Raw genomic sequence first — 18,868 nt, forward strand, 5'->3', positions numbered from 1 at the left:
CTCAAGCTTCTCCACATCCTTTTTGAATTGTGGAGCCCAAAACTGGACGCAGTACTCCAGCTGCGGCCTCACCAAGGCCGAGTACAAGGGGAGAACGACGTCCCGGGATATCCTTGAGAAGCATCTATGGATGCAAGCCAGCATTTTGGTCGCTTTACTAGCCGCAGCATCGCACTGCAGGCTCATGTTCATCTTGTGGTCAATGATGACCCCCAAGTCTCTTTCTTCCATAGTGCTAGCCAACATAGCACTGCTGAGCCTATAAGGATGCTGTGGGTTTTTCTTCCCAAGGTGGAGAACCTTGCATTTATCGGCGTTGAACACCATCAGATTCTCGTCCGCCCACTTGCTGAGCCTGTCCAGGTCAGCCTGGATCACCCGCCTGTCTTCTGATGTGGATGCTTTGCCCCAAAGTTTGGTGTCATTGGCGAACTTGGCCAGTCCGCTTCTGACTCCAGTATCCACATCATTAATGAAGATGTTGAACAGTATGGGTCCAAGGACAGAGCCTTGGGGGACCCCACTGGTCACAGGACACCATGATGAGTGACTTCCATCAATTAGTACCCTCTGGGTCCGACCACGGAGCCAATTTTCCAGCTAGTGGATCATGGAGGAACCAAGGCGACAATTGGCCAGTTTCTCCAAGAGGTGATCATGGGAAACCAGATTGAAGGCTTTTTTGAAGTCAAGATATATGACATCAATCTCTTCTCCCTTGTCCAGGTGATAGGTCACCTGGTCGTAGAAGGAAATGAGATTGGTCAAGCAAGACCTACTCGCAACAAACCTGTGCTGGCTATCCCTTAAGATGTTGGTGTTAGCCAGTCCATTAAGGATGGCCTCTTTAATAAACTTTTCTAAGATCTTCCCCGGGATAGAAGTCAGGCTAATGGGCCTATAGTTAGCTGGATCCACTTTTCTCCCTTTCTTGAAGATAGGCACCACATTGGCCTTCTTCTAGTCTTCGGGCACTACACCAGAGCGCCAAGAGTTTTCAAAGATCCGTGCTAGAGGCTGGGCTATGATGCTCGCCAGCTCCTTGAGTACCCTGGGGTGAAGATTGTCAGGGCCGGCTGACTTGAATGTATCCAGCTTGTCAAGATGTTCCTTCACGAAGTCAGCATTAATGGAGGGCAAGGGATCACCCGGGGCCCGGGTACCACTGCAGCAGGGGCTGGGGTGAATGCTGTACCCCATGCCACCTGGGGCTCTGCTTGTCTGCGCTCACCCCAGCCCCTGGTGCAGCAGTCCCAGGAGCAACCGACACCAGCTGTCTGCACCACAGTGTGGCACAGCCCAGGAGCAGGGGCGAGTGGGGACAAGCAGAGCCTAGGTGCAGGGGGACAGGTGGAGCACGGTGCAGCCCAGTGGCTGCAGGCAACTGGGGCCGGCTGCTTCCGAGGCTGCTGCAGCAGAGGCTGGGGTTAGTGGGGCCCCAGTCCTATGGCCCTTTCCCCTCCCCCCACAGACTTACCTGCTTGGGGGTGGGGGGGCGCTATGTCAATCGCATAACAGCGAATTTATGTCTCATACAACGAATTAGGGCTCTAAAAATGCTCATTGCACAAGAGTGAATTTGCATATACAGAACCTGCGTAAATCAAGGAAAACCTGTGGATCATCCCAGCCAAAGCTTTGTCCAGCTGGATCTTTAAACCTCAAAGGATGGAGATTTCACAATCTCTCTGGATAACCTGTTCCAGTGTTTGCATAGAATTATAAAAAATTAAGATTGAAAGGGCCCTTAGGAGGTCATCTAGTCCAGCCCCCTGGTCAAAGCAGGACCATCCCCAACTACATCGTCCCAGCCAAGTTTTACTACCTACCTAGCGAGAGAGTTTTTCCTAATATATAACCTAAACTTCCCTTCCTACAACTTGAGAACATCGCTCCTTCTTTTGTCATCTGCCACCACTGAGAGCAGTCCAGCTCCATCCTCTTTTGAACCCCCATCAGGTAGTTGAAGGCTGCTATTAGATCCCCCTCAGTCTTTTCATCTCCAGACTAAATAAGCACAGTTCCTTCAGCCTCTCCTCAAGCTATGTGCCTCAGCCCCAGAGTCATTTTTGTTGCCCTCCGCTGGACTCTCTCCAATTTGTCCACATCCTTTCTGTAGTGGGGCCCCCAAAACTGGACATAGTACTCTGGATGTGGCCTCACCAGTGCCAAAAAGAGGGGAAGAATCACTTCCCCTGATTTGCTGGCAGCGCTCCTACTAATGCAGCCCAGTATGCCATTAGCCTTCTCGTCAACAAGGGCACACTGTTGGCTCACATTCAGCTTATTGTCCACTGTAACCCCCAGGTCCTTTTTCTCTGATTTAAAAAAAAAATCTCCAATTTTTGGATTTAAAAGAAGCTTACCCAAAATCCACATTTTTCTGTGATCAAAATGAAACATCACTTTCAAAGTGGGTGGCGGCGTCAAGTGCAGCCCCAGCCCAACCCCTGCACTGGGAAGAGCTCAGCACCCCTCCTGCCCCCAGCCCCAGTCTGCAGCTGCAGCCTGCCCTCTCCCCGTGCACAGATCCGGGGTGCACATGCCCCCATGCCTCCCCTGGGGGTGCACATAGTGGTGGGATTTGACCCCCCCCCCCCCGCGCCATCCAGATGAGATGCTCGTGGCTCCATCCCCATGCCCCACCCTGGTTGGGCAATGCCTGCCTCAGCCCCACTCCCTCCCTCACTGTGATGGCCTCCATCTGCCCGCCCCATGGCCCTTCCCTCCCCCCGTCAACAGACTTACCAGCTGGACACTGCTCTCCAAGTTGCCAGCCTGACCACATGTATGTTGTGGCTGCGTACATGCATGTGGCATTTATTGGTGACATTTTTGGTCATAACCAGCCAAAAAAAGCTGATTGCCGATAATGTAAATTTTCCTCTTATTGGTGCCAGTATGATACGGACTGATGTGCTGGTGCATCTCTAACAACTACTACTACTACTACATGCCAGTGTAAAGATGTATCAAATTTTCATGCCAAAATGTCTTTGCTTGTAAGACTGTGTGTGGAAAAGGAAAATTTCATCCCTTTCCTTCATAGGTTAAGACTGGAAGAAACTTGTTTTCAGACCTGAAAGGAACAGATTTGTGTAGAAGAACATGCCATCATGTTGAAGTTGCTTTTTAAAAAAAATCTGCACCTTAATTTTAATTTCTCCAGTCCTAAAATGATGTCCTGATTTCATTATAAACTTTTGTTTTCTCATAGTTCTCATGCTTCGACAGTAACATTAGACAGACTACAGGAAAGTTCCATGAAGGCAGCAGTGTCGCCAGCAAAGGTAGGCCCAGTATTGAAGTATCAAGGAAGCATTTCTTAAAGCTGTTGTGTGCCTTTTTGTCACTTTGCTAATAACGATAGTAAAGAATTTAAAGATAATAAAATGAAGGACTTGGGTATTTTTGCCTTATGGAAACATCACAGTGGGAATATCTTGGAATGTTAGTTGGTGCAAAGCCATCTGACTATAACCCAGGCTGCATAGCAGCACATTGTGATAGCTGGCAAAACCAGCTTTTAAACCAGTTTAGAAGATGGTCACCTATTATTACCAGTCATGCCAGAGGAGGTCTATTAGTACTAAGGTTTAGATCCATAATACAGTTTTCTGCTTGCAAAACTTTTGTCCTGATTTTAGGACAAAGTCAGACATTCACTTTTTTCCCAACCAAAAAAATAACCATTCTTTCCTTCGTTCTTCCAAAGGCGGGTGTCTTGTGAAATATTTTGATTTTGTGAAGTTGGTGTTCTGACAGGGAAACATTTTCTTAAAGGATTTCTACTAGCTCTATATTTTATGCGAGTCATGCATCTGAGTATTCTTCTATCCTATCTAGTCAGTATGTTGTACAGTTTCATATGTTTTAGAAAAGCAGAAGTGAATCCAGCCACAAATACCTCCCATATCCTAAGTGTTGGGACATCTGGAGTATCTGTGTGTCCCACAGCAGTATGTGGTGTATAAAAGGCTGGAGAGATGTAGCTCCTGTTCATGTTTCGATGGTTAAAAAAAAATTGTGATCCGTAGATTTGTGGTTCTAATGCCACCTACTTTGCCCATGAAAGAAAACTGGAAAGTGAGGAAAACAAAGGCAATCTAGCTAGAATATTTTTATGGGTCTGAATACTTTCTGGAAGTCACAGTAGCAGAGATGAAACTATAGTTCCCAAAGGGTGGGATATTCAAATTCCCTCTGTTGGTCTACATCAGTCATGCTCAACCAACATCCTGAAGCCCTAATTTGCCCCTAAAGTGACTGGATCCAGTCCATAGCACAGGAGATCAGTGGCAAAAATCGTGCCCTCATGCATCACCTTCTCTGCCCTGTGCCAGGCTGCCAGTACCTCCACAGCCCTCTCTCTGACTTTGGCAGCCACTTTCCCTACTGGAGAGGACTGGGGGCCCTCAGTGCAGCCAGATAGCAAGTACCCCACTGATCTAAAAGGTTAAGTATCACCAGCCTGGATTCGTTCCCAGTGATTTCAACAAGGCAAAGTTGGGCAGTCACTGAACATGTCAGAAATTGCCATTACTTTCACTATTTTGTAATGCTGTGAATTCATCATCTTATAAGAGACTCAGTTAAATGCTTTTCTGCTGGAAAAAAATTACTGTGCTTCCGTGGAATTAGTTTTGGTAAAAAAAAAAAAAAAAAAAAAGTGACATTAAATGTTTGATGCACAATTTATGTCCTTTCTCTTCTAGCAAAGGAAAAATCCCTTTAATGACTCTATTTTACCTGATGATGATAATTTAAAGAGCAGGGAGTCAGGAAATGGAACAGCTGGTCTATCTTGGACACCAAATGAAGGTAAGTGTATCTGTTTTCATGTCCTGTATGGACTTGGTGATACTCTTGGCTGTGCTAAATAATAATTGTCTTTCCCAAAGTTGCTGCATCAGAGTTATGTGGAGGGTTTTCTTTTCTTTTGGTATCCTGGAATAAAACAGAGTGCCATGTTTTAACTTCTGTAGATGAGCCTGTCATATAACCAACCAACCAACCAGTTCAATTCAAGTGGTTTTTAAAATATATATATAAGACTCTCTAAACATATTGAGGGAATCATCACTCAAAAATATTTGAGTTTTGGTTATCCCTTTTCCTCTTGCCTGTGCCCCTCTATATGCCTAAAGTAATTCAGTCTCCTACTGAGAGATGCTCTTTTGGGGCTAGTCAGGCAGCAGCTTAAGATGATATCTTCCTTTATATTGTGCATAGCTGCTTCTGCTTTTCCCAGTCACTGCTCCTCATAGTTTAGCAGCAAGAGATCAAGCCCAGGCTGCAGCCTTTGATTTCTTCTTCCCCTTTACTGTACCCAGCCTTTCTTGTTTTCTTTTGTTTATTTTAGGCTCCTTTTTTGGTGACAGCATCCTTTTTTGTAACCAAATAAGGTGTCAGAGATGACATGTCATAATATAATCTTGCAAAATTGTAATTAGAATATATTGGCCAGGGTACAAAATTACTCGTTTGCCTCCTACCATGATACTTAATAATAGGAAAGGAAAAATTAAAATATTGCACATCAGACTCACTTAAGCTGCTGGGGAGTTAACCGTGCCAAGTTTTACGTTGTTCTCCATGACCATTAAAAAGTCTTAAGTTCCTGTAGATGCAAATAGAAAACCCCAAAATAAAATTGTTGGGCCCATACAGGAATTTAGATGACTAAATGTAAAATCAGCACAGTAGATTTTAAGAGTCATTAAATAACTAATCAAAACATTCCTACCAGTTAGGACTCCTCATTACAAACAAATTAAATCAAATATCTTTGTTTTAAGTATGGGTTTTGTCTTTATATTGTCAAATTTTTGGGCTGCGTCTTTCCATTGCATCCTGGAAATACATGAACAATTGCAGCAGGTGTCTCTGTAGAAGTCTTTATGCTTTTGCTAAATGCATATTGTTGGGCTTATCTGTTTTGTGGTATATTTTTATTTACCCTTTCCCTGTAAGCATGTCTTGTCTTGCAGATTCTCTCTCACCTTCAAAGGACAGCCAATCCAAGACAAAGTTGCTTAACAGTGGGTCTGAGGAACCTAGGCAAACTCCTACAGAACCAAGTGATGAATCACAGAAACCTACAGATCAGCCACCTGTACCAAAAGCCAGGAAAGTCATCTGTAAAATAACAGATCCCATGATGCAGAAAGATGCCTCTTTACCCAAGCCTGCCAAAAGGACAAATCAGGTTAATGGGGCTAGTACACCACCTCGGGGCATTTTGAAACGCAGCTCAAGTTCCAGTTCCACTGATTCAGAAGTTCTTCGTGTTAATCAGAAGTCAGATGCCCAAAATAAGAATGGTGTGCCCACTTCAGCTATTCTTGAAGACGTAGCTGAGAAGAATTCTCCTATAGAAGTAGCAGAAGACAATTCACAAAATTCATTGGAAAGATTAAAACAAGTCAGGTTCTCTTATAGTATAGGTGAGAGTGAGCAACTGCAGAGTCCCCCATTGCATCAAGGCAAAGAAGTAGGAGAGTTTGACTTATTAGAATTTGATGATAAAAATAGTGCAAGTAACACTGGTAGGTCGGGTGCTCCTGGGAATGAACAGTCTCTTGCTGTAAAACCTTCACATTCTTCTTCATTGGCTTTAGATAGTAATGTGACAGGCAGAGACATTTTGCAAGAAAACATGTTGGTGCTGAATTCTCATGACACTGAAGGGTCAAGCTTATCAGCAACTGAAACCCCACAGCCAGAAAAAAGCTCTTCTGCAGAACTCATGACTCCAACAGCCTTCTCCAGCAAGATCTCAGTAAATGGCATAAATGTACCAACCGTCAGCGAGACATCGCCAAACAAATCTAAGCCTCACTTGAACCCTGAATCAGAGTTGCTCAAGAATGCTATTGGTAAGAGAACCAGTGGTTAATGAGTTAAGCCATACAAATCTTAAATGCAGTTGCAAATAACCTGTGTTAATATTCTAATTGCAAGAATAAGTTTTCTGTATTATCCAGAATATTTCTGCTTGCTTACTAATGTACCAGTTTCACACACTAAACTGCTTATCTTCCAGCATTCTAAATATTGTGTGAAAAATACGTTTTGGGAATATATTCTCAGTTTTTGAAAAACTGATTAATGCTGTCCCTCACTCAATGCATGAATGCATATATTTATTAGCTAGCCTGTGTGGGGAGACACATAACTGTGAGGGTGGTTAATCATTGGAAACAGCTTACCTAGAGAAGTCATGGAGTCTCCATCCCTGGAAATTTTCAAGAGTAGATGAGACACACCCTTGGCTGGGATGGCTTAGTCAGGGATGATCCTTGCCTCGAGCAGGGAGCTGGACTACATGACCTCATGTAGTCACTTCCAGCTCTACTTTCCTGTGATCCCAATTAGCGCACCAAATGCATGTCCTTATTTGGCAAAATTCCTTTCTTGAAAACTGGTATTTTGCCTATATAAGAACTAAAGAATTTAGTCCACTGCTAGGTCGGTAGCAAGGGAACTGTAACCTAGGGGTTTGGGATCACTTATCATTACCATGTGATAACTAATAAGCTAATAACAAAAATGTGTCTGTCTGGTGAGCAAACATTTTTGTGAAATTGTAGCTTGCATTAAAGCTCTTACTCCTAAATTGTTTCAGTTTTGTTTTAGAAAATCAATGATACTAGCTGTCTGCCAATATATTGGCATGCTTCCCTGCACATGTATGGTGATCTTGCCCAGAAAAAAAGAATATATGGGGTGTATTATAAACCTCTGTATGTTACCTTATGTAACTTGTAGTGGAGCCTGGGGGAGGGGAATGAAGTAATATAGGGATGCTCAAAGGAAGCATCTTAACCCAGGCATGAAAAATGCTGAGCCTTGCCTGCTATCTGGTGCATTCAAAAAAAGAGAAGAAAAATGTATCAGGTCTAAACTACTGTTTTTATGTGTAAGAACATCTGGAACTTGCCCCATGTTAGAATAACGTGGTCTAACCCTTTCTACATACTGGCAATAGCATTTTGATGGGTTCCCAGGAATCCCCCACCCTGACATGTATCCCTCTGTTCTTTAAATGTTTTGTTTTTAGCTTGCTGCCTTCACTTTTGAAGGAGTAGTTTCAAAATGCAACCAATGATGCTAGGCTTAGTTTATCAAGATGAGTGGAAAACCTATTTCAACAAAATTGCATGTTATTTCCTCTTCAGCTTTGAAAGGCTTTTTTTTTGTGTTGCAGATCAGCCCCTGCCTTCTGCTAAGACAGAATCCCCTCAGGTGCCACGTGCAGACCTTCAGCAAGGTAAGCCTGCTCTTGTTGAGGGTCAAAGTGCCAAAACCACTTCCCAGCCTGATAAACACATTGCTGAGTTTATGAAAGCAGCTGATGAGTCCATATCGAAAGTATTAGACTGGTTTAAAAGAAGCTCCAGTGCTGGCGATGACAAAACTCAGTCAGAGAAATCTCAGGGGAGGGAACCCAAAGAAGAACCAGACTTGCCAGCCAAGACAGTTGCAGATAATGGAGAACCATGCAAGGATGAAAACAAACAACCGACAAGAGAATTTTCATTTGGTGAGAATGGGAAATCACACAGTGTTTTGCCCAGAGGACTTGAGACGGAAGAAAAGCAAATGCTGAAAGAGAAGGAAAAACATAATCAAAATGGAGAGAGAGAAGAAACAAGATACAATGAAGAAGCATGTAAAGAACCTAAGTTTCTTAAAGATGACAAAGGCCAGACAGGTTCAAAGAGTTTTAGCTCTACAGGAAACCTAATTGAAGAGTCATTGGAAAATGATATACAAACCAACATAAAGGAAGAAGGGGAAAATATGTCTACTGTCAAACCACCTTTGAAAGAAGGCAATTTTACATTACAAACTGGATTTGATCATAAAAGGTTAGAGCAAGAACCTGACTTGCTTGATCAAGGAAGCATGCCATTAGATCCACATACTTTGAGGGGAAAAACAGATGAATTGCAACAGTATGAATTTAAGCAGTCAGCTCAGATAACTATTCCAGATGAGGCCACAAGAGAAAAAAGAAAAGTAAAGGATATTAGGACACTCTGGGAAAGGGACAATGCCACACCTATGCATCCAAATAAAGAAGCTATTTTACATACGGGCCCAGCAGCTATTAGCACAGTGCTTGAAGAAAGTAGCAAGGTAAAAGAATCAAAAGACCAAAGCGAGTCTTGTTTGGTTGCCTTCAGGAGAGTTGAACTAACAAGTGATGAACAGTCATCTGAAGATGAATATCTAGAATCCTCTAACACTAGATTTGATATTACATCCAAACCTAAAGCAGATGAAAAACTAACAAAAACATTTCCATCTGATGGGAAGGGTAATGAATTTGCAAAATTGCCAAAAACAAATAATTTGTCCCCAAGAATCAATATTTCTTCCATCTCCTCAAAAAGCAAGTATGAAGATGGGCTAGAAATGTGTTCAGAAAAAGATACCACCTCTCCGCAACAGAAAGCCAACTTTAAGGTTTTGTCTTTAAAGGAAAAAATAAATGAGAAGTCCAAGAATCAAATTTCTAATCCTTTGCAGTTTCAGAGTTTGAGACAATTTTGGGGTAGTGGAGTTAAACTGCAGGAAAATGAAGGTACTTTACCAAATACTGTCAGTACTGTAGCCTACAAAAAGGAGTCAAAAGAGGTTAAAGAAACCAAAACTGAGCCAAGCAGAGAAGACCTAATGATTCAGCAGCAGAACCAACTGTCCCAAAGAGAAAGAACGGAGAAGCTAACTTTCAAAGGGTCATCTACACAGGAAGGGCAGCCTGCTCCCTGGTCACTGAAAATGACCTCAAAGGGGAATGCAGAAGCTGTTGAAATAGTAGAAAAAAATGTAAGACAATTAGTGATCTCAAAACCTGAAGAAAAAGTGGATCCTCCAGATCGGGAAGTTAAAGAATATATAGAAAAAAGTATTGTTCTGTCAAAAACACAGGATAGTAAATTTAACAGTGGATTACAGAAACTACTTAAAGAAACATCTGAGTCTTCCTTGCCACCATACCAACCAGCTGGTGAGAAGGATGCTAGAAGAGGTGAGGCAGGAGCAGACGAACAACAAAATTCTTCTGTGAAAATGGTTCAGAGCAAGACTGCCCCCATAGACGTCAAAGAACAAGCAGAACCTCCTAAGGAACCGGTTTTAGAGACAATAGACAAAACAGTTGCCCTACCAAAAGTGCAACCTGATAGGTTTAATGCTGGCCTAGAAAAGCTGCTAAAGGAAACCTCTGAATCATTATCTTCTTCCAGTCAGAGCACACCGGAAGCCGTTTCTGAAAGGATGGTTTCTTCGCCTGGGCAAGCAAGATTCTTTGAAAAGGTGATGGAACGGAGTCTCAGGATGTCTCCTAGTGCTCAGAAAGAGGAATTGTTTAATCGAGAAGTGAAGGAAACAATTGAAAAAACAGTTGCTGCACCCAAAGATGTGCATAAAGAATCTAAAATTGGTCTAGAGAAGCTTCTTAAGGAATCTGAGGCCTCCTATCCCTTATATCAGACAACAAATGAGGATGAAAGTATCCAGAGAGAGACTTCTTCTGAAAAAATCTGCCCAAATTCTTTCCAAAAAGTGTTGCATACTAACATACCTGCTCTTGTTGACACCCAGACTACAGCACAGGCTCCTGGCAAGGACGTTTCAGAGACTGTAGAAAGAACAGTCATTCCACACAAATTTGAACTCTGTACTTTTGATGTTAATTTTAAAAAGCTACTTAAGGAGGCATCCACAATCTCTCCTTCATTGTATGATACAGATCAAAACCTCAAAGCAGTCTCTGATGATAATTCTAGAAAAGATCAGCAGGAGTGTAATGAGCTGCTGATAGACCTTAGCCAGGAAACAGCTGAGACCCCATGGGAGACTGAGAGCACTGCAACTATATACAAGGATAATGTCAAGCCATTTGATACAAGCTTGGAGAAACTATATGGAGAGCCAGCTGAAGTGCTGTCACCTTCACATGGGAAAAGTGGAAAAAATGTAAGCTCTCAACTAAAGGAACATCCTGATTACTCTGCTTCTTCCTCTTACCAACCTGGAGAAGTAAATGAAATGGTGACAACAACTGTTCAACCAAAATCTGATGTCGGTGAGTTTAGTGCTAGCTTGCAGAAACTGCTGAAAGAAGCCTCTCTGTTTTCGCATCCTGAACAGAAAAGCTTAGACACTGTAACTCATGATATAGTGAGTGTTAATCTACAGCCTAAGCAGAGTGTGGAGTCTGTATCCCAACAAGATATTACCTATCCTCAAGAAGAAAATGAAATAATAGAAAAAGCTGTTGCTCCATCCAAAGCAAAATTCAGTGAATTTAATTATGGTTTAGAGAAGCTACAGAAGGAGGCTTCTGAAACATCACCTGCTAGCCTGGGATGTATGGACAACGCTGTGCAGAGGACTGCTGATGTACAACCTGTAGACTTGACCTCTCAACAAAATATAAACCATCTTCAGGAAGTAAGTGAAGCAATAGAAAAATCTGTTGCCCCTTCCAGATCTGAGGTTGGAGAGTTTAATACTGGTTTGCAGAAACTGCTGAAAGAGGCATCTGAAATACCACCTGCTGACCTGAAAAGTTTGGACAAAGATGGAACGCAGCCTTCCCAACAAGAGAATGGCTGTGTTCAAGGAGTGAATGAAACTGTAGGAAAAACTGTTGTTTCAGCAAAACCAGAATACAGTACTTTCAATATTCATTTAGAAAAACTTCTTAAAGAAGCATCAGAAGTTTCCTCTCCTTTATCCAAGGAGAGGGGTGAACAGGAAAAGCCTAAGGATTCAGTGTCCCAATCAGAAAAGGGAATTTCATCCATAAAAATGTCACCATATGGTCAGAGGGCTTCAGGTGGCTATCGTACACAGCTTAAGATAGGACTCAAGAGAGAGACTTTGAAACAAGATGACAAAGCCTTTTTAAAGGAAGATATTGCAGTAAATGAACCACAACTTTCTGATCCCCATGAAAGGGGTGCATTTCAGAAAACAGAACTGATTAACTTGGCATCAACTGAACCAGCACCCCAAGAGACAGAGAGTAGTGCAGCTATAATCAAAATGCTAAAGATACAGGAAAAAGCAGGAGAGGCTGATAAAAGTGGTTCCTTCGCAGATACTGTTGAGAATGCACCTGAAGTGAGCAAACCACTTGGATTCAGAAGAGCAAGCACACCACTTGAAGGTAGCTCGCCCAAGATAAGCAAAGGACAACTGCTTCTAGCACCTTCTTGTCATGACGATGAAGATGACACGATAAGTTTAGGCTCAGATGCCTCAGATGGAAATTCTGATCCTCAAACAGGAATCAGGAGGAGTTCAACTAGTGAGCATTTTAATTCTTAAACTCGTGGTTGTGGGTCTCTGAATCTGGTTAAATTTTTGTATTAAACAACCTGAAGAATGGTGACCCAAAGGTTGGAGAGACTTTTCTTTTTAACAGTTATTATTAATTGAAGTGTTTGGGTATTTTCATTTTTTCAGTAGGGAACCCAAGCGTGTGTTTTGCTTTTGTTGCTGTGTTTTGTTTTTTTAATGCAGAAATCACCATGGGTCTTGAACCATGCATTACATTTGCTTTTTAATCAGGGGATTTGGACTGGAATAACCCTTGCGCATGTTGGGTTAAAAAGGTCAGACTTGCATATGGCTCTTCATTCTTTTCCTTATTAAAGTTCTGATTTGGGTACAGATGGCAATCTTTTACCATCTTTTCTACTTTCAACTTAGGGCTATGGACTTTCCTTTTGGACATAGTAGGCAATTGAAACGGATTTTCATTCTTTACATTAGCAAGGGATATCTGGATAAACTTTCCAATGTCAAGCTCTGACTTCAGGAAGCTAAAAGAAGCCTATTTGTCTCTTAAGCTAGAAACAGACATTGCCAAACTGAAGAGGATCAGCTGTGGCAGGACACGTGGCAGGCACCCAGTGTAGAACAAAGGGTGATATGTTCCTCTTGCTAAGGGACTCCCTGTCTCCCTCACTGCCCTGCACCTCCTTGCAAGGATCTGCCCTAACCTGTCCTTCTGGGTGAAGAATGGTTCAGCATGGGTCCTGGCATGGTGGGGCAGGGCAGCACAGGAGCCGAGAATTCCCTGTTTAAAGAGACTCACCCCTGGGAGGCACGGGAGGAAGGGAATTTCTGGTGCCCCATGCCAGGACTCATCCTGTGCCGACCCTTGCTTCACGAGGTGAAATGGGTCAGCGTGGATTCTGGCTTGGAGGCATGGGGCAGCACAGATGCTGGGGATTCCAGGAGTGAGATTTCCTGTGGTGTGAGGAAAGTCAGGCAGGTGTTCAATCCTGCCTGGGTGTTTCCTGCAGTGTGCAGGATCAGGCCCCTCAAGCCTCTGGAGCACATCCAGAGCTTGGACTGCCCGCGCTCTCCTGTCACCAGCAAATGAACATCTGCTGCAATAAAGCAGCACAGTCTATTGCTATCTTTGTTGCTGCCACACATTTTGGGCATTTTTGGCACAACAAAAGGGTATGGACATCAGTTTGCACAAAGGCGAGGAAAGACTATATCTGTTTCCACCCTGGCTTCCTTGCTCCTGCTTGCTACTGAGCACAAGAGTGAGTTTGCCTGTGTACAAAATGTGATAGGCAGCCCTAATGTAAAAACACTGGAATTGCTTGAGTGAGGTGGGGTGTTTTCCCATCCTGAGAAATTGGGTCTGGTCTCTTTACCTGGAAAGCTCAAGAAGCTCATGAACTTCCAAAGCTTTCAGTTGTGATAACTACTTTTAACTAGTTCTTCATTTTTGACTTAAGAAAACACCTGTTGGAGCCAAAGCAGCTTTGGCTAAGAAAATAAACAAATAAGGACTCTAGGACTTCAGGATTTCACCCTTGCTGAAATTTTGCATTTTGGGATCACTTCTTGGACCTTTTGGAGGATAAAAGTGGGATTAGGTATGAGATTATCCTAAAATAAATTAACTCAACAGACCCTGAGGACTGGGATTAAATTGCTACCAATAATGTTGGTTCCAATCTGAAAGTTTATGACAATTTTCAGACTACGTAAAAATGAACAGATGGTCCTTTGGGGTTCCCCCCCTCACCCCCTTTTCCTTTTTTCAAAAGGACAGATAACCCCCCTCAAGAACACAGCTAGTCCCTTGTTGGCAGAGCTGACACACAACACTACTGATGCGCTCTCTGGTTAAACTCTTGTTTTATTTGTGGACACAGCTGAGTCAGTAGGAATCTTACTTGTGCTATTCTGAATCGGGACTGGCTTGTAATACTTAATACGTGCCTACGTAGGGAATCAGCAATTCCTGTTGAGATCAATGGAGACCCTACAGTTATGTATCAGGGCCTAAAGCTTTGCCCCTAACACTGTAAAGCTGATGCAATTCTAGTTAGTTCTGTTTTGTTTCAAGGCAGCATTTCTAACTATAACATTGACACACCAGTCTCACGTGTCAACTTTCAAAATAAAGCTTGTTTCAGGAATTGTCTAAGTAGCATCAGCTATTAAATTGAATGACAACCATCACACTTGTCTTTACCACCTGCACTTTTGTTCAATAATCTTGAGTTATCCAATCCGTCATTCTAGTTCTGCTTTCTTCGACTTCTTGTTTAAGCAGTTGTCAAGACCTGGAAAGATTTGGTAAGGATTTAATGCATCTTCATTGTGAAATCATGAGCTGTTTTAAGTAACTCGCTTCAAAAGGCATGTCTGTCTATATGTGCAGTGTTCATGTATTTTGTCTTGTAACAGGTTCAGAAGAAGAATTAAATCCTGTTTTGATGGCTTTGAAAAGGAGTGCAGATAGGAAAATGCCTTCCAAAAGTCTAGAGGATATTTCATCAGCCACACCAAGTGAGCACAAAGCTTGTCTGCTGTCTTCCATGCCCCTAAGCTTAAAAGTGCTTGTATTATTCCTCCATCCATCTTCAATCACTTGCGCTTTCATATCCCAACAGTGGGATTTGGCAGGAAAACTATTCTCAGAATAAGCATATGATGAAGGACAGAGAAAAACAAAATAGTACGTTCTATGAAGTCTCAATTGCAGTACTTCATGTCCATTTTGAATGTTATTGCCAGCTGCCAAATCTTAATATAAAAGCAAGTCTCAGTTGTAGTGTGCTTAAGACAGGCATGCCTTTTTCTGTCTCTTCTCTGCCATTCTTGTAGCCATCTTAACAGTTACATCTGCACTGGCACTGAATAGGAAAGTGAAGATATCTCTTCTTGATTTCACTGTTGTGCTAATTTTTTTATAAGTAAGAAGACTTAAGCTTTAAACTTTTTAAAGGTAAAACTATAGATGTTATTCTTTTAAACTGAGAGATTGAACTCATATTTTTGTGAGACTCCTTGAAGTATTCTAAGTTTCTCTTTTGCCAGATCTATTCACAAATAAGTTACTATGTTTATGGAAGGGTTTTTTTTTTCTTTTTTTCTTTTTCTAAGTGGGACCTGGTCTATGCAGCAGACTTCTTCCAAGAAACAGAACTTGAAACTGGTCTGTGTTAGCATGGCATTGCTTATCATACAAAACACTTTATTTGTTATAAAGTAAGGGGATTTGCAAATGCCCAACAGGGACACTCTCCTCTGTTTATGTACACACAAGGTTTGGCACAAAAATTAATGGGGGGTTGTATGTGAGAGTAAGTCTGACTTCAATAAAGTTTTGCCTACTTACACCAACAATGCATTTAGGTTTGAGTTCATATTCAAACTATGCAGTCAAATATGCTTAAACATGAGCTTGGGGCTGTGAATCTTTCAAAATCTCATCTTCCTCATTATGCCCAGTAATTAACGTGTCAACATGTAAAATTTAATATAATGAAAATTTATTTGTGAGTAGATCTGAATATTTGGGACGGTGTAGGCTATTGCAGATATTTTACAAATTTGAAATAAAGACATAAGAACCCTTTTATGACGATGCCAATATATGCCCATAGCTAGCTATCACTGCTCAGGAACAGTGCAGCAATATATTGGTATACACTGCATTACCACTGACCAGAACTACTTTTATAGTGCATAAGTTCATCAGCCAGGTAGAAATTATCTTTTGGAAGGCATCTCTTTGTGCATTTAACCTTGCATGTGGCTTTGATTTTTTTTACTTTAATCCTTCTAAGCTCTGTGGTTGCCACTTGTAATCTGTGCTACCTTGAACAGATTTTTCTAACTGTGTTTTACTTTTACTTTTTCCCTGCGCAGATACAGGAAAAGTAGATATTCCGAGAGAAGAATTAGTTCTTAGTGCTGAAGATGGTAAATATCTTATTTGTGTCTGCATGAGAATATTATTCCTTTCCAGTGTCCTCCACTTATTGTAGAAAAGTTGTCAAATTTAAGGATTGCATTGTTGCTGTAGACTTAGTAAATTTTTGCATGATTTAAATATTTTAGTAGCATTTCTCTAGATCTGCTTTTATTCTAAAGTAACGTGTTGGCATTATATTATGTCCCACCATTATTATGAAATACTTAGTGCCATTTAACAGTGTATAATATGGGCACATGATACAGTCATTCCACATTGTGCAGAACTGGGCCCCTGAAATATATATTTGCATGGTTACATGATGCATTGGAGGATGATCCTTAGTGATCACTTAAAACACTAGCCAGATGTCTCAGTCAACACCTTCAATTGTTGACAGTGTGCATCACTGTCTCAGTCCAACAAAATAGAATCACTTGCTCTGAGATATCAAATGATTCACTGGTTTACCTACTGTTGATACAGACTATTTCCTGACTTAACCTGCATTGTATGAGCTAAATTCTGTATCAGTTACAGGTACAAAATTCTCATTTATGTCCTTGAGTGTGTGGGTGGAGATGGGATCATTAAAGGGTTCCAAATTTTAAAACAAAACTTCTTTAAGAACACAGTACTTCAAGATGTACACAGAAAAAAATACCAGATACTAAAATACTAAGATACTGACTGACACAATATGGTGGTATGTAACATATTGCTCTTTCCTGTTAAGTTGTAGTACAGAGACATCACAGTTCCAGAATTAGTCATTAAAAGCTCTATTTATTTTTATGGAGTTTTCTGCATGTTTGTAGTTAGTCTGTAGTGGCACGTTTTTGTCCCATGTGCTGCTGTCCACTTAAATAACACACTTAACTTTTTGAGTGTTTTTCTGAAATGGGGATACAAAGTAATAGGTTTCAGGAAAAGGAAGCTGTATGCTAAATATGTTTTATCTGATCATTTAGCTGAAACACCTAACTTTTTCTTCCCAAGTAGGAAAATTACTCTTGTGCACAGGCCAGTTTTGGTGAGGACTGACAAAAATTTAAGGTGCGATTTTTTTAGCAGTGTTTGGCACTTGGCCAAATTGTCAGTTTTCAGTGCAAAGAGAGTCATGTCAGTATTAAGCTCTTTAGAAAACCCACCTGTAAGTCTTTGGCTTCCCTTGAAGCCTATAAACTCCAATTGCCATTGTGGTCCAGATTCTCGAAAGAGGAAAAACCATATATATGTGTCGATGTAAATGTAGATATAGATATGCAATAAGGGTTTGTTATTGCATCTTGGAAATCTTGTCTAATGATTGCAGGAAGGACAAAAGGATGATCTTGACTTTCATGTATAAAATCTGTTGGTTCTGCTATTATCCGTGCCTGATTAGTTCTTCTACTCAATGACAGACGTATTATTCTCAATGTTGCAATTCTGAACAGATCAGAAAACAGATGAGCAACAAGAGAAAAATGAAAAAGTTCCCGGAAGTGAGTAATAGGATCCTTCCAGCAAACAAAAGGATATAATTCTTCATTGACATAATTTTAAACCTATTTTTAATATCAGTTAACTAGTAGTCAGTCTCCACTAAGTGCCTGCGGCCTACAAAACTCACAACTTACCGATAATATTGTTTTTAGTGTACACAAGGTACATTTTCTTTCTCGAGGAAAGTGGGATTGAAAGTGCTTGACTTCTGATAGGCTTTCTTGTGATGTTTGCTCATGTTAGGAAGGCTTACAGTTTCTGGACTATTTTGCTTGCATTTATCTTGCATGCATTTTGCCTGCATAGGGCATGTTACCAGAATAGCACTTTGTCCTGGGATAGTGAGTGTGATTTTCGCAGTGAAAGGAATTAGTGCATCTTGAAAATGTGATGGCTCCTCAACCCGAGAAATTTAAACTGGTGTTGGGGTTCATATGAGATGGGGCTCCTCGTATGGTCATGGTATAAAAGATTGGAAAACTGGCCTCATGCAAATTGGCATTTTTAAAACTAGTTCCCACATTTCAGCTTTGTGTGACGACTCAAATTCATAATTTGGAAGAGAAATTCACTAAAAATATATATTTTAAAAGCTGAGATCATAATTCAAGATACCACATCGTAACTGCATCCTGAAACTCAGCATGGTCTAGAACTAAACCCTGCCCATTTTACATGAGTGACCCTTTGACATAAATGAAACTAACTGTGTATAGGAGGGCAGGGTTTAGCTTTTTTGATTCAATATTAAGAATAGGGTGGTTCTACTTTCGTAGCTACCTTGTAATAACCTTGTTAACATTGAAAGAGTTTAGCTCCCACCTCTGTTCCAGAAGAAAATCAGAAATACAAATATTATCAGGCAGACTTTTAAAATATTTTCCAGTTAAACTCTAACTCCTTTGGTCAAAACATAGGCAGTGCCTAGATTTGTATATTATAAAGGATGCAGAATTTCATATTTACTAATATGTAAGACATAACCTACTCAAGGTGGTTCTGTGGTCTGTTTTATGAGGAAGATCAAATTTAGATGATCTTAATAGTTGCTGCTGGCATTAAAATCCCACAAATCTATGAGATTTTGTCTACATGTTATGTTGCAGCATGAGCATGTTGGTGCAT

General features: G+C 41.2%; 1 protein-coding gene and 1 long non-coding RNA gene across 8 annotated transcripts in view; one reads left to right on the forward strand and one right to left on the reverse strand.

The window, feature by feature from the left end:
- Positions 1–18,868, forward strand: part of SYTL2 (synaptotagmin like 2) — an 84,665-nt gene that overhangs the window by 48,004 nt on the left and 17,793 nt on the right. For 5 of the 7 annotated variants that reach the window (XM_059721981.1, XM_019488277.2, XM_059721961.1 and 2 more), the window contains exons 5-11: positions 3,218–3,290; positions 4,716–4,821; positions 5,991–6,878; positions 8,210–12,328; positions 14,743–14,844; positions 16,210–16,263; positions 17,695–17,742. In XM_059721981.1, the coding sequence (XP_059577964.1) occupies positions 3,218–3,290; positions 4,716–4,821; positions 5,991–6,878; positions 8,210–12,328; positions 14,743–14,844; positions 16,210–16,263; positions 17,695–17,742 (5,390 nt within the window). The remainder of the gene's footprint in view (positions 1–3,217; positions 3,291–4,715; positions 4,822–5,990; positions 6,879–8,209; positions 12,329–14,742; positions 14,845–16,209; positions 16,264–17,694; positions 17,743–18,868) is intronic. The other 2 variants (XM_059721984.1, XM_006267505.4) reach the window with 2 other exon arrangements.
- On the reverse strand, positions 2,765–5,992 carry LOC132248583 (uncharacterized). Its single transcript, XR_009459831.1, has 2 exons — positions 5,550–5,992; positions 2,765–4,947 (listed from the first exon to the last, which is right to left on the reverse strand). It is a non-coding gene; the product is annotated as an uncharacterized LOC132248583 (long non-coding RNA).

This window comes from Alligator mississippiensis, chromosome 1 (genome assembly GCF_030867095.1).
Source record: "Alligator mississippiensis isolate rAllMis1 chromosome 1, rAllMis1, whole genome shotgun sequence".
In the NCBI taxonomy this organism is placed as follows: domain Eukaryota; kingdom Metazoa; phylum Chordata; order Crocodylia; family Alligatoridae; genus Alligator; species Alligator mississippiensis.